The following is a 14,651-nucleotide window of genomic DNA, read 5'->3' as shown; positions in this document are numbered from 1 at the left end:
TATCGCGAATGCTCAAGTATGGTATATTATTATTCAAATTATTTATTTCCTTCGTTTTGATTGGCCGAGATAACTGCAAATAACTGCCCACAAATGATAAGTTGCAATAATAAATAATGCCGAATCATAAAATCACTGCATGCTGGGACGTAAGTTAATGTTTTATAATCTTCATAACTTAAAGACCACTCAATTTGTCCGGATATTTTGCTATTCAACTAGCTATTCACTTTGTGTAGAATCCATACTGAGAATAATGAATAAGAAGTTGTCTACACACTTTAAATGTTTTTTCAGTCGTTTTGCTGTTATTGAAAGACCATCAGATGCAAGTGATTATTTTCTCTAGATTTGTCACAACAACAAGTATCATCGTTTCCGATAAGTTCCGATTTCTCCGGCTGAAAGCAAGACACAAAAACGGTTCATTTAAAAATTTCACCCTGGAGAGCGTTTAAAAAAAGTTCCTTTACGGTTATTGTAGGCGCAGCTTACTTACTGGCGGGAGCATTAATTGTTTTCGAAAATATCAGGTTATTGGTACCACATACCAACCCTATGAAAGGAAATTATTTCTTTGAACTCATTCATATCAACGTCTTTTCTGATTAAGCCCATTGATATTATAATCAACACAACATTAACCTGAGAGAACGTTCATTAAAGATATGACCTGCTAAGCACTTTGGGATGATATTAAAATGTAATGAGATTTTTTTTATTTTTTTATTTTTTACTGCTTTATTTTGTGTTGACGGACCCATTTCGGCCAGTGTCGTGTTGGTTCTCGCTGTGGTTGTGCCTCCAAAGTTACTGAAAGACAGAGAAAGAAAGAAGATAAGGACTCAAAATGGTCTGCAAAAGTTTCAAATCCAGAGTACATTATTTACTGCAAATTTTTCTCCTTTTCAAAAGTTTCAGCGTCGTTGAATCTTCCCAATCTTTCTTCGCCAAAATGCCTTTCTTCAGACTCGATGGTGACATCATTCAAAGCATTACAGTACTGGATATTTTTCAGTGTTGTTGGAGTTGTGGTGGTGTACCATCTTGTTTATCACTGAACATAGCTGACAGGCCTGACAAAGATGGTATGTACGAATGTCAGCTGCTGACAAATTGGACGGGGAACGAATATTCTGGCCTTATAAAAGCCTCTCAAGACTATCATCACTATACTCGACTGTCGGTAAGTACCCCGGCTATTCTTGACTATGAACAATGTAAAGAGTAAATTCGCGCTCCGTATTTTATACTTTTAAAAGATCTAACTCACACATCAAACCCTAAGGGCCATAAGTCAGATAACTGCTGGGGTTAATACCGCGTTTAATCCTTTAAAATAAAGTTCATTGCATGTCCGCAAAGCAGGGCTAACTCACATATCGAATCAACAAACAACCTCTTCAACTTCACTGAACTCCAACTATAAAGATAAAATATTACAAGGATGTATAATAAGCAATTATTGGATGAGGTTGAGCATGATGTCGTAAATTATCAAGACCGAGGCTGTGTCATTATCTGCGCTGAAGCCGAAGGCTGAGGCAGATAACACAGCCAAGGTCTTGATATTTACGATATTATGCGATACCGAATTCAATATAATTGCTTTATTATACATTTTGTATACTGGAAAAACATGAACATGAACATTAAATTATAGAGACAAGAATTATCAACGCCATGATGTCGCGTGAAAAACGCAAAATTTTAATTCAAAAATATATTTTAAGAATTCTTCATAAAATATATGAAAATAAGTTAAGGATTCCTTAAATAATTGTTTTTGTACATAACTCTGGAAATAAATACACATAATGAATAAAAACAGCGTGAGCTACCACAGTGTGAGCTGAATGAACTTGACATGATAAATGTATTATCTGTAGGAAAACCTACAGAAAATACATTTACATGTCGAGTTCACACGATATCAGGGATTGGCTGAGGGCTCTCGACCAATCAGAATTGGGATACTTAGTAAAATGTATAATAATATATATTCACAAACAAAAAAGAAAAGACAGACAAAATATTATTGAACAAGTAATATGTGGATGTGTAGGGTGTGACTGGGGTAGCAAGTGCTTTCGAGTGAAGCAACCTTCTATATAGAGTATTCTAATGTAGGCCGTTTTAAGGCGGAACACTGCTATAACACACAGATTGCATTGAACTCTAAAACAACCGAGACCCCATAAGTGAGGACGGTTGCTATATTACTCTGAGCCGGTTAACAGTAAACATTTTTAAAATTAAAATTTTTAGAATCGAAATTAAAATGGTTTAACAAGTACATCATTTTTGGAAGTTAAGGTGGCTGGACCCCCTTACGCTTGACCGCTACCTTCCACTTTTGGAACGCTGGTGCATAAACCTGTTTTATCCGATTGCAAATCTTTTTTGCACATAAGTCACATAAAGATTGAATTAATGTTTGATGCAATTTTTAATGAGATCGGACGTCATTTATAACACGTGATTATGATGAAATATTTGTTTTCGTTTAGAAAATAATTTTAGCCTTGCAGAGCTTTCAACACTAAAATGCTTCGTACCACATAATTATATACTAGATGCCTCCATTTGTAGGGATTTTTGAAAAAATCTATCAAGCTAATTATGAGATATTTGAGATTATTTAAATATAGTGCATAATCTACTTCAAAACTAAACAATGGATTTCATACGGCTGAAATTAATATTTCAGAGCTATATATTCACAAAAGTCATTGCTCATTTAGTTTTACTCTGTATCTAGTTTTAAAAGGAACATTTTGAAGGTAATCGACTTATGCGATTTCGTGAAAACGTATAGTGCAGAAGACGGGGTAAACATTTGATGCGCACTTTTCATCGAAGTGTTTTAGTGAATCTTACTAGATCTTCCATTATTCTAAAATTCGCTGATCATTTCTCTCAAAACTACGTCAGGATACAAATTAGAACTTAAACTAATATTACACAAAATTGCAAGACTATTGAACTCATTTAAAGCGATCTAAAGCGAACGAGAAATACAGAAAACATTTTCCCTTTCCCAACCATTTGATGCTCTGGGAATTCTATTGTTTGCTAATGATCATAACATCAAATTCTTTCGAACCATGCACGGTCTCATCTCGCTTGGCTGCTTTCCGATTCCGCTCTGGAATATTAATTTCGGCCGTATGAAATCCATTGTTTAGTTTTGAAGTAGATTATGCACTATATTTAAATAATCTCAAATATCTCATAATTAGCTTGATAGATTTTTTCAAAAATCCCTACAAATGGAGGCATCTAGTATATAATTATGTGGTACGAAGCATTTTAGTGTTGAAAGCTCTGCAAGGCTAAAATTATTTTCTAAACGAAAACAAATATTTCATCATAATCACGTGTTATAAATGACGTCCGATCTCATTAAAAATTGCATCAAACATTAATTCAATCTTTATGTGACTTATGTGCAAAAAAGATTTGCAATCGGATAAAACAGGTTTATGCACCAGCGTTCCAAAAGTGGAAGGTAGCGGTCAAGCGTGAGGGGGTCCAGCCACATCAAACAATTGGCATTGAGTTACCAGACCTCGCGCTATTTTAGCCAACAGTTTCCTAGACAATCGAGTAAACAATATTAAAACAATATAAAGTTCTCATGCAGAATAGTACAAGGCCGTAGCCACCATTTTGGAAAATGTTCCGTTTTATTACAAGGTTTTTTATTTATTTATTTGTGTAATAAATATTTCTTACGAAGGGGAAAAATTAAACCGGATAAAACCGGACTAACCGTACTGGTTGCCACGGCCCTGTACATATGTAGTATATTTAGCTATAGCAAACACAGTCGTGAAGGGGTTTGATACGAATTTCCTTTATTTATACAAAGACTTCCTCTTTTCATTTTTTTTTTTTTTTTTCATATATATATTTTTCCATTTAATGACGTTTTTTGGTAATAAAGATCATAACAACCAGCTGCTCATAACCAATATTCTCTATATAACTGATCGATATTACATGGTGCGGTTTAAATAAAGAAGGACAATGAGTCTATGTATAGTAAATTATATTACATATGCATTAATGAAATGTTCCTGAAATATTGGAATCTTTTACGCACTCTCTTTTACGCACTCAACAACGTAACATCACTGCAAATATTGGTCTCAGTGCTTGTTCCCTGTATCCTTATATTGTACGTGTTAGGCTGCATTTAGTCGTTATTGAAGAAATTGAAAACGTGCGTGCGTGCTATTTACAGTTATAAAGCACGCTGGGGTTTGCAGAACACGATAGAAGTGTTAGGGAAATTGATTTGCTAACGTAATTTATCAGTTTGTCTTCCTATTTCTCCCGCCTTTAGACCAATCAGAAAGCGAAAAATTCACAATAGTGGTAAAAAGCTTTATTGGCAACCTTTACGCCCCATAATGCCTTGCTATTCAAGGTAGCCGCCGTATCGCCGTATCATTTTTTAAACCCTTGATCCGCCACTACAAAGTCAGAATCTGGTTTACTTCTTCGTTTGTCTGCTTGTTAGTTTGTCGGGGTTCTGATATATGAAATAGCGACGCTGGAAAGATAGTCGATAAAGAAAACTCTACTTGACAAGGGATTACAAACACGTGTACAATTTTTTAGTAGAGAAAATAAGAGAAAAATATCAAATGCCCTTGGCAGGATTTGGACCCACGTCTTCGGTATTCTAGTCCGATGTGTTAACCACTACACTACAAGGACCAACCACGCTGGTAACGCAGCCAGAATATGAAATGTAGGGTATTAGTGAGGATCCCAGAGCGATATTTTTTCTCTATAGATAGGTTGAACACCGTAAATATGTACGCAAAGAATAGACATAGTAACTGTCACGCCAAGGTCACGGCACTGCAAAACCGAACATAGTGCAGTTTCGTATGACTGTGAAAAGCTCTGTGCCGTAAGCGTGACGTGCCATGACCGTGATACTTTCTAGAATTTTAATTGGCTGATTTTTTTCTCGCGCAATATGATTTGTCTAAAAGTGCCGTGATTTTGGCGTGACCGTGTCCGCGCCGTGTTTATGCCGTGTTCCGGGTATTTGATTGGATGGAGAGTAAATTCTCGTGCAATGTGGTTTGTCTGGCGTATCCTTTGCTGAGTCACGACCGTGTTCGTGCCGTGAACTTTTCACAGTCATACGAAAACTGCACTATTGCGCGAGAGAACAATCAGCCAATCAAAATTCTAGAAAACATCACGGTCACGGCAAGGCACTCATATGGCACTTTTCACAGTCATACAAAAACAGCTGTAGACCATGCCTAAAATCCTCGAGACTACAGTTCTTTGTGAATAATATAAACAGTTTTCCCCCTGATTACCCCCAAAACCGCCATTTAACATGGGAAGGTGAAATGATGGCGGGGAATATATTGACTGAAATGTTTGTCCTAATATTCCAGGAAGTATGTGTGGCCAACAAGTGTCTAAATGGAGGAACATGTGAAGTCCTTGGGTACAATGACTTCCAGTGCCACTGCCCGAATGGATTCAAGGGTAAACTTTGTGATGAGACATGTAAGTCTGGTTATGATTTGAGCATGTAATATTTGCGTGACAGTGTAGTCCTATGGTAATAATAAAATAAGTACCTATTTACAAGACACAGTCGCTATTGAAAAGATTGAAATATTCAAGAGGTTTTTCTTATGTTTCACGCTAATGCAAACAACCAATATGTACAATGGATTTGTTGTTGTTGATAATTTGATGGCGTAGTCTTTCCTACGTAATTTATAGCTACGAGGGATGTTTTTAAAGTTTTTAAAATTGGGCCAACCATTTAGGCGAGTGCAAAAAGGCGTCCCAATTGAAATGAGTTAAATTAAAAAAACCAATACCAGCACTGGAAAAAGCATCTTTATTTTAGTAAGCCTGCGAAGATTCATTATGCCAGGCTTCGCTATACCCCCAGAAATACAAATGTCTGTAAATTTGTCAATTTTCAACTTCAGTGTTCTCTCCGATATAACACCTGACATGATGAATCTTCAGACATACAATTTAGGAGTTTTGATACTGTGGCCGGGTAGCCTGTATATCCGGGTCCCGCAAGGGGACTGGGGCGGCCACAAGGGCTGCATGGTGTGAGAGAGGTGTGAAGAGCCGCCATGTTGTAATATTGTTGATCAGTGTTTATGTAATAAAAGTACATTTGTGGAAATACCTGGGCCATAATACCATATTTGGAATTTTACGCTTGAACAAGATGGCCGCTTCTATCACATATTAAATTTGTCGCTGAATTTCCTAACTTTCAGAGAAAATTTTCAATTATCTATAATTGATCTATATTTTTCTCATCTTGGTAGATAAATGGCACAAGATCAACACAAGTCCTGTTTGCTTTGGAGCAAAAGACTCAGCATTTGGCCGTTTTCACATCAATCAAAGTGGATCAGTTAAAGAAATCAAGCTTGTTCATGTATCTGGGTTCGTGGCGAATGGCAACAAGATAGAACAACGAAGCAAATGGGGTTCTGCTATCGATAAAAACCTTTACACCATCATAACCAACAGCAACGACCACAGGATCCTTCCCCAAGATGAATTCATAACCAATTATAACGTACTATCCTACCTCCTGCCCTACTCCAATTATAATTCTGCAGAGCTCATTTTTAAGAACTTTACAAGCCCCCTGGTGGTAGCCGCTGACCAGGAGTATCGCATTTGGTTCGGTGAAGACCTGAATAACTACGGCGAAGAAGACAATGAAGGGACAACGTGTGCTGATGTTCATGTACTTGCATTGTATGACTGACGTAGAAAACCAGATGGAGAAGTGACTTTAAACTGGCGTGATTTATTGCAAGAAGCATGACTTTTCGGCTATACTTGTGATAGCTTTCATCTGAATAAACTGCAAAACTTATTCTCTTTTTTTAATCTCAATTTAATCTCATTTTATTTGACTCAACTTTAACCATGATTTAAAGTGCTACTATGATGAAAATCGCTCAAACTTGGATTCAGCTGAAACTTCCTAAGAATACTCTTTAAAGGTCCAATATTCACTGTATGAAGTGTTTTCTCGATATTCAGGACGAAAGTATGATATTTTTACGCTTATTTTTTGGAGTCTGTGACGTCATACACTCAACATCGAACATCGCTCCATACATTTCTTTGTAGTTTATGATCAAAATATCAGTAGTAAAGGGAGAAAGAAATACCCAAACACCCCAAAATATAAATTATAGTCACAAGTAATGTGAAATAAGCACATTAGCCACCCTTTGGGCTTCATAGGAATAAAATAAATTAAGGATTTATATACAAAGAAATGTATGTAGCAATGTTTGATGTTGAGTGTATGACATCACAGACTCCAAAAAATAATCGTAAAAATATCATACTTTCGTCCTGAATATCGAGAAAACACTTCATAGAGTGATTATTGGACCTTTAAAGAGTATTCTTAGGAAGTTTCAGCTGAATCCAAGTTTGAGCGATTTTCGTCATAGTAGCACTTTAAAGTGTTTTAACAATCAATAGCCGAAATAATAATTCATAAATATTTCTATTAGCTATAGTAAAATAATAATCTATCGTGGCATGGTACGCACAACAGAGTTAGGCTCCAACTTAAGTACGACCACACATAAGATATAAGCGTAAGATAAGCATTTAAAAACAGCATTAATGTCAGGACACCAGGAATCCTCCCCTGGGTCTGCCCTTGTTATAAAAACGCAAAGCTTCAGATAATATAAGAATACTTAAAAATAAAAATAAAAAAATAAAAAAAATAAAAAAAAAGCTTGAAGTAGACGGTGAAAGCTTAGATCTGATTTATAAATCTACAGCAGTAAAGGCTTCATTTGGAAAAAATCCTGCATTACGCTAGGCTAAAATGTTTGAAAAACTCGGCTCCCATTGCAATTGTAATAGTTCTTTTTATATTGAAAAACTTAGGAGTTTGAAAAGATAAGTTATGCATTTTGACCTGATATATAAGCTGGTCAAGATCTTTCAATATTGGATTTAAAATTTTAGAAAAATATAGTGATGAAATAACTGTACTAAACTGGCAACGATTGTTAGTCCTTCTTCTTAGAGCGAGAAGCACTCAATCACTCAGGTCAAACGTCGAACTTCGCATGAGCCAAACCTTATTGAAACAATGGATAACAAAGCGGTCTTCTTTGACGTCATTAGGTTTGGCTCGATAATATGAATTTCGACGTTTGACATGAGCCTTATACGTGTAAAATAATTAGTTTGAATTAAGTTGACTGACTCCTTAAGCACAAAATAATAAATGAATGAATGAACCTTTATTTATACAGGCCAGGCCTTGAACGTCGACCCCCACATGCCCCGAGCCCAATGCAAATGAGCAAAAAGTTCAATTGCATTGGACTCAGCACATGCGAAAATCGACGCCAAAACCCGGCCCAAACATACATGACCTATACGCATATATATCTTGAATTTATAAATATCGATTTAAAATTCAAATATAAATGATATAAAACGACGATACGAGAACGTGTAGAAAAATTTCGACGAAAAGAGAAACTATGTTAAGAATGTATTATAAACTGTGCATCCATAATAATAATAGCTGCGCTTAGCAATTTCCGTTCTTACCCTAGGCAAATGTAGAAGGTGACTCCGATTTCCAAAAAAATAAGTTGTGCCCAGCTCGTTTTCAAAATATTGAATTTTCAATATCACCATCATGATTTTGCCCGCTTAATTAATGCTTCGAAAATTAATTGTTCTCTAACACGATTTTTCTAAAGTAGTTAAAGTAGATTTTTAATTTTGACAAAAGATTGCTTTTCACCAGTTTTTGGAAAGATCAAAGAAAAGTATAGTCCCGTTCAAAATTTTAGGGTTTTTCTCTCTTGAAGTCTAAAACGTGTATGGTTTTGATGATCATCTTTAAATGTTCTTATCTGATATGATTTACATAAGAAAGAATTCAGTCTTCCAGTGGGAAAAGGCACTATTGTCGTGCCTCCTTTCATGGCTGCTATCACGTGATGGTGCAAAGCCTCTATTGATTCGTAAACCGGCACTCCTTTACATGGGAAAGAATTCAGTTTCCCATGGTAAAAGACTCTATTGTTGTGCCTCCTGTCATGGCTGCAGTCACGTGATGGTGCAAAGCCTCTATTGAACATTCAATAGTAAGCAGTCACTTTAACCCTTTGACTTCTACGACGCCCAAAACCGTCCATAAAAAACGCACCTTATTCGGTTGCATGAAAGATTCCAAAGACCTTAATTGTATAACAAGATTAATATACAACTATTAAAATAAATATTTGACTCAATCTACATTTCATCACTAGCGTCAAACATCTTTGCTCTAATCTATTTAGCTAGAATCTATCTGCACACCATTACTTATTATTTATGTATTTTATTTAGAGGATTTTATCACTTTTGACTTACAAAGGAGAACAAAAAATAAATAAATACCAAAGCAAACAAGCGAACTAGATGAGGTACCTCCCCCACACACTTATACACTTACAATAACATAATTCAATATAAGACGACATTGAATACATTAAAAAGCTCCATAGCTAACAGCAGTCCTGCTTTAATGATCTGCAGTATGGACAGACAATTTCTAAGCACTATTCAGAAAACTTGATGAAATATGAAAAAAAGTTTTCTGGATGCATAAGTCCGACTTACATTTCTTTTATTTTTTGGTGACGGGTCTTGAATTAACTTAAACACCTAACCGACTGAGGTAGCGATATCCAAGTAATGGCAAAAAACAACCCTTACAAGATGCATAACCTTCCGTAGACCTTCCATAGAAGAAATATAAATTTCTTTTTAACAATGAATAAATAATAATAATAAATTATATTTTATATAGCGCTAATTCCTTTAGTTCAACAGCGCTTTACAAACATTAAAGAATCAAAAATGTTTTAAGATTTAACGCTATCCTAATGTTATGAGATATAAAAATACATAAATATTCTGAAAAAAACATGATTTTAAAAACATTGGAAATTTTTTTGAATTTATTCAAAACACTAATTAAACATATTCAACAATAATATTAAACATTTCACAACATATTATAAACATTCAAATTGCAAATATAAATTGATATAAATTGATATAAACTTTATTAGAATAATATGATTATAATCAATTAAGAAAAGCTTGTTTAAAAAGCCAGGTTTTTACGTCTCTTTTAAAAATTGAGATAGAAGTGCAAGCTCTTAAACTTGGAGGAAGAGAATTCCACAATTCAGGGGCAGCACAAGAAAAGGTTAATGCTATAACTACAAGAATTATATTTGTCAAGAAATCTACTACTGGCCTTGAGAGACAAAAGAAGATGTACAGGCAATGTAGTAAACTTGCTATTGTTGATGCGTGCTTATGTTCTCTTGAAAAGCTTACTTGTAATTACAAGTAATCAACTGAAAGTAGAGAGGGTACGATAACTACTTAGCTTTCATCTTAAAACATCATGCGAAAAAAATGTCAACATTCGACAAGGCACTTCAAATGAACTCTTTCATGATCCGTAGAAACCATTGGAGTAAAAATTCAATAAAGGTTTTGGAGTTTTATTGCATTATGATGATATTTTGATATTTTGAAGTCTTGACTAAATTTCGCGGAACCGTAGCCTTAACTTAACCCATACATGTACGATATACACTTATATAGCCACCCTACTCATTCTATTTTATCAGTTTCAGACAAAACCCGATTATTTTCCTGCTTTTTGGCTGCTTAGTCTGTGCGTGAAGAAGGTTAAGAAAACTCAAGAAAAAAATACAAAAAATCTATAACAAGTTAAAACTATGTTTTTAAATGCATGGACAAGACTACACACGCATGCGACCAGCTCCCTTTCAAGGTAGACTACCTTGTCTAATTCCCGTTTTATTTTCCACGTAATATATGTTATTAAAATTCATAAGCAACCCCTCTGTACATGACAATCCAATGATCGTTTTTATAATCTCAATCTATACGTAATTTATTTGGAAAGAATTGAGCAAGGCTTCTGCGAACTCTGAATTGTAAAACAGCAGAATGCACTGATTATTCTTACTAGAAGGAATTGCTACCAGTTATCGAAGTGGAATGTAAAGAGGCCGAAAAAAAAAAAAAAAAAGGAGAACAGACTCTTCACGACAGATGTCTGAGCCAAAGAAATCATTGGCTGACATTAAAGTTTCAAAAATTTCTTTGAATTTATACTTCGATGGTTTCTAAAAACAATCATGAAAAGTTAAAGTGCCCCTTTGGCATGTTGACATATTTTTCATGTTTTAGAGATGAAAGCTAAGTAGCTATTCGTACCCTCTCTACTTTCAGGTGATTATGTGTAAAAACATGTAACCTCTTCACGAAAATAAAAGAAACATCAACAGAAGTTGTGCAAAATTGCCTTTAGATATTCTTTTACTCCTCAAGCTAGTAAAGAGGAAAAACTCGAATATTGCATGACTGCGCGGAGATATGGATGAGTTGACCATCTTAAGATATCAGCAAGAGAAGATATTAACACGAGAAGATAAAATCCTTATCTCCAATCAGTCATGTGATATTCTGTTCAACATATGATGATCGATATAATATAAATTCGGTGATTTTTACTACATAATGTGATTCCATTCTTACTAATGGTGTTAGGGGTTGCGGATAGGGATACCTGATTGTCAGTAACTACTAATGTTTAGGCTTGTCAGTTAAACTGTTAAATAATTTTACAAACGCAGACCATGATATTAACCAAAACCATGTATTTCATGTATTTCATGTATTTCATGTATTTATAAAATAATATTTCTTTTCTCTTCAATTGTTTCATTGGTGCTTATTTTGTACTAATTAGTACTATTTCACATATATATGGTTCGCGCTCTACTGTCGTTTGATAACAACTTGTTGATGTGCAACCCTGAAAAAACTAAAAATATTCTCGTTTTGTTAGCAATCCCACATTGCAATCTTTTTCAATCTGCAACGCAACTAGCTCTTCTTTTTAAATTTCTGATTCTGTTCTCCCAGCACATCTGTAAGAATGACGTACATTGGTCGCATTCGAAAATATCTTTCTTCAGATAAACGTTTTGCGAATGGTCTGGTTATATCTCACCTGGGATTATTGTGATGAGCGCGTTCTTACAGTCTTTCTGGGCTTAACAGACAAGAACTCTGCAGCCCGTCTAGTAACAGTAGGGTCTCGCCGTAATAAACATTTCACTCTGGTACTGCTCAAGGCTCTTTATTGGCAATTTATTGAATCCAGGTTAACTATTCTAAAAGTTAATTTATAAAAATCTAGATTTGGCTTACAAAATACTTCATAATCTGTCACCCTCATATATACACGTCTTCTTTTCTTCAATCTCGTCGCTACTTTACGCTTTCTCTACACTAGCTCTTTCAACCATTGTCTTTTGTCTATCCTGCCGTTCCGTCCCGAACGAAAATCACTCTGGTTTGTACAGTGATGGAGTAAAGTCATTAAACCCATGAAATAGATATTAAACTAATACACTTTAAAAGATCCTAATTCCATTGTTTTTTGTGTGTCTATTTGACTATTACACGTTGGCTAACAGTTTTTATTTTACGAGTTAAATGCCTTCACTCTGATCCATCCCGGCCCTATTTCGTACAACTGAAAATAGCTACAATAAAACAATACATCTTTGGTTTTGCTACACGAATATCATGGCGTGCACTCAAAAGGAGCTTTCAAGGTTTTATGACTTCTTTAAACAACTTGGCTGACATTTTGATGTAAAAGGAAACAGAACAACAGAACAATATAAGAAAGAAAAAAAAAAAAAAAAGAAAAAAAAGAAAAGAGCTGAATTCAGCTGGTTAACAAAGTAAGTTACATTGTCGCGCGATTTCCATTTCGTGGCTCGCTACCTCAGCAGGTGATAAAGTGGCACATTACCTTTCATCAAGTGTTTCTTTAAAGGGCCACTTGGACGAAAATCGCTCCAAAATTAAAACTCTTTCATTCGAGCTGGAACTTTGCTGAAATAATCTAGAATACAGTAAGAACCACCCACTGGAATATCTTTTTGATATTCGAAAGGAAAGGGCCAAAATTTTACGATTTATTTTCGTCCGCCATTAATTTCTTTGAATCACAGAATTCGACTCAAGAAGACTGGCACGAGTACTTATGACGTCATTTACTCAACCCAAACCAAAACATTGGTGGGTAATGTATGTGCCATGTTCGTAAAACTCGGTTTATTTGGTTTATTCAGAAAATATATAATGTTTCATTCGGTTTCCTAACTACTATATGACCAAATAATGTCTAGGCGCTGAAATTTTTCAGTTTCAATAATACTGACGATCATAATTCGAAAATTTCAATACATCTCGGCACGCCAAGAATCACAACAAAGTAGGACGCATGGACGAGATTCTAGCGGTTCCATCGCGCGAAGTGACTGAGATATTCGGGATTTATTCGAATCATTTTAAGGATAACAATTTTTCAAGGCATATTTACATACGAGGGCAAAGAGCAACCCCACAATTTGTGTCCGCGAGACATCCGACACAATGAAAGAAAAATCTACGAGCTGAGTGACAGACGCCGCTGTCGCGCGAGTAATAAATAAGAAACCTTTGACATGTTCTATTACAAAGATGATATTAGATAATCGTATGTTTGTACCTATTCAATGCATAATAAACATTTTGAAGCAAATAATAACCGTTCTGTAGTAAATCAACTAGGAGAATTACGAGCTCACATTCTAAATTGTTCGGCACGTAGATCTAAGTATATTGTCACAAATCTTTATATCACAACGCAGAATTCAAAAGGCAATCGGTTGTTTTCATAACATCAATCACTATTAGATTACATTGAAACTTCAAATTTAAGATCTTTATATCATGGACAGTACGTAGCAAATACAAATAATGAAATGAACGTAAGGAATTTTTATGAAAACCTCTTCCCAAGCATTGCTTCTTCTTCTAGTTCGGCTTCATCTTCATACATTATAACTTATGGTTCTAACTCTTCAGGATTGACAAAGCGAGCGTCCAAAGGAGTTTCCATCATATTTGAAGAGGTATCAAAGGTTTTAAAAAAGTCTGTTTAGAGATTCTTTTCACGATAACAGCGTTTAAAACATCAAATAAACTTCAGGTAATCTAACAAGAAATGTATAGTCAAAACGACGCTAACATGACGGTGTTGAGTAAATGACGTCACAGCGTAAAACTGCTGTACATAATGACTCGTTGGCCGTGACACAAAGAAATTAATGGCGGACGAAAATAAATCGTAAAATTTTGGCCCTTCCCTTTCGAATATTAGAAAGATATTTCAGTGAGAGGTTCTTAATGTGTTCAAGATTATTTCAGCAAAGTTTCAGCTCGAATGAAAGAGTTTTAATTTTGGAACGATTTTCGTCCAAGTGGCCCTTTAAGCCTGACAAGTCATGCTATTCTGAATTTTTCGCATTGCTTTGAAAAGACAGGATGAGTTCACTTGAAATAAATGAATCAACAGGTTGTTTCTTCATAATTAATAAAGGGCTACGTATTTGTCATATTTTTACGTCCTACGTTGTTTGGTAGGACATAAAACTGAGACACTTTCACTAGGCAGTATCAGAGAATATCAGCTG

At 35.1% G+C, this 14,651-nt stretch overlaps 1 protein-coding gene across 1 annotated transcript; it reads left to right on the top strand.

Annotated features, from left to right (window-relative positions):
- The first annotated feature begins 780 nt into the window (after positions 1–780).
- LOC116287591 (uncharacterized) lies at positions 781–6,983 on the top strand. Its single transcript, XM_031694282.2, has 3 exons — positions 781–1,186; positions 5,433–5,547; positions 6,342–6,983. The coding sequence occupies exons 1-3, from the start codon at positions 851–853 to the stop codon at positions 6,791–6,793; spliced, it is 903 nt and encodes a 300-aa protein (XP_031550142.2). The 5' UTR covers positions 781–850; the 3' UTR covers positions 6,794–6,983.
- Positions 6,984–14,651: the final 7,668 nt, after the last annotated feature.

Source organism: Actinia tenebrosa, unplaced genomic scaffold (assembly GCF_029948245.1).
Source record: "Actinia tenebrosa isolate PJP-AT-01 unplaced genomic scaffold, QUT_ActTen_1.0 PGA_scaffold4__44_contigs__length_22323623, whole genome shotgun sequence".
Lineage (NCBI taxonomy): Eukaryota > Metazoa > Cnidaria > Anthozoa > Actiniaria > Actiniidae > Actinia > Actinia tenebrosa.
This window is presented reverse-complemented; position numbering and strand designations above follow the sequence as displayed.

Bases quoted from the DNA above. Each gene is read 5' to 3' on its own strand.
- LOC116287591 (XM_031694282.2), top strand. From the start codon at position 851: ATGGTCTGCAAAAGTTTCAAATCCAGAGTACATTATTTACTGCAAATT. The intron at 1,187-5,432 runs GTAAGTACCCCG...CTAATATTCCAG, and splicing joins ATCACTATACTCGACTGTCG to GAAGTATGTGTGGCCAACAA. The intron at 5,548-6,341 runs GTAAGTCTGGTT...TCATCTTGGTAG, and splicing joins TAAACTTTGTGATGAGACAT to ATAAATGGCACAAGATCAAC.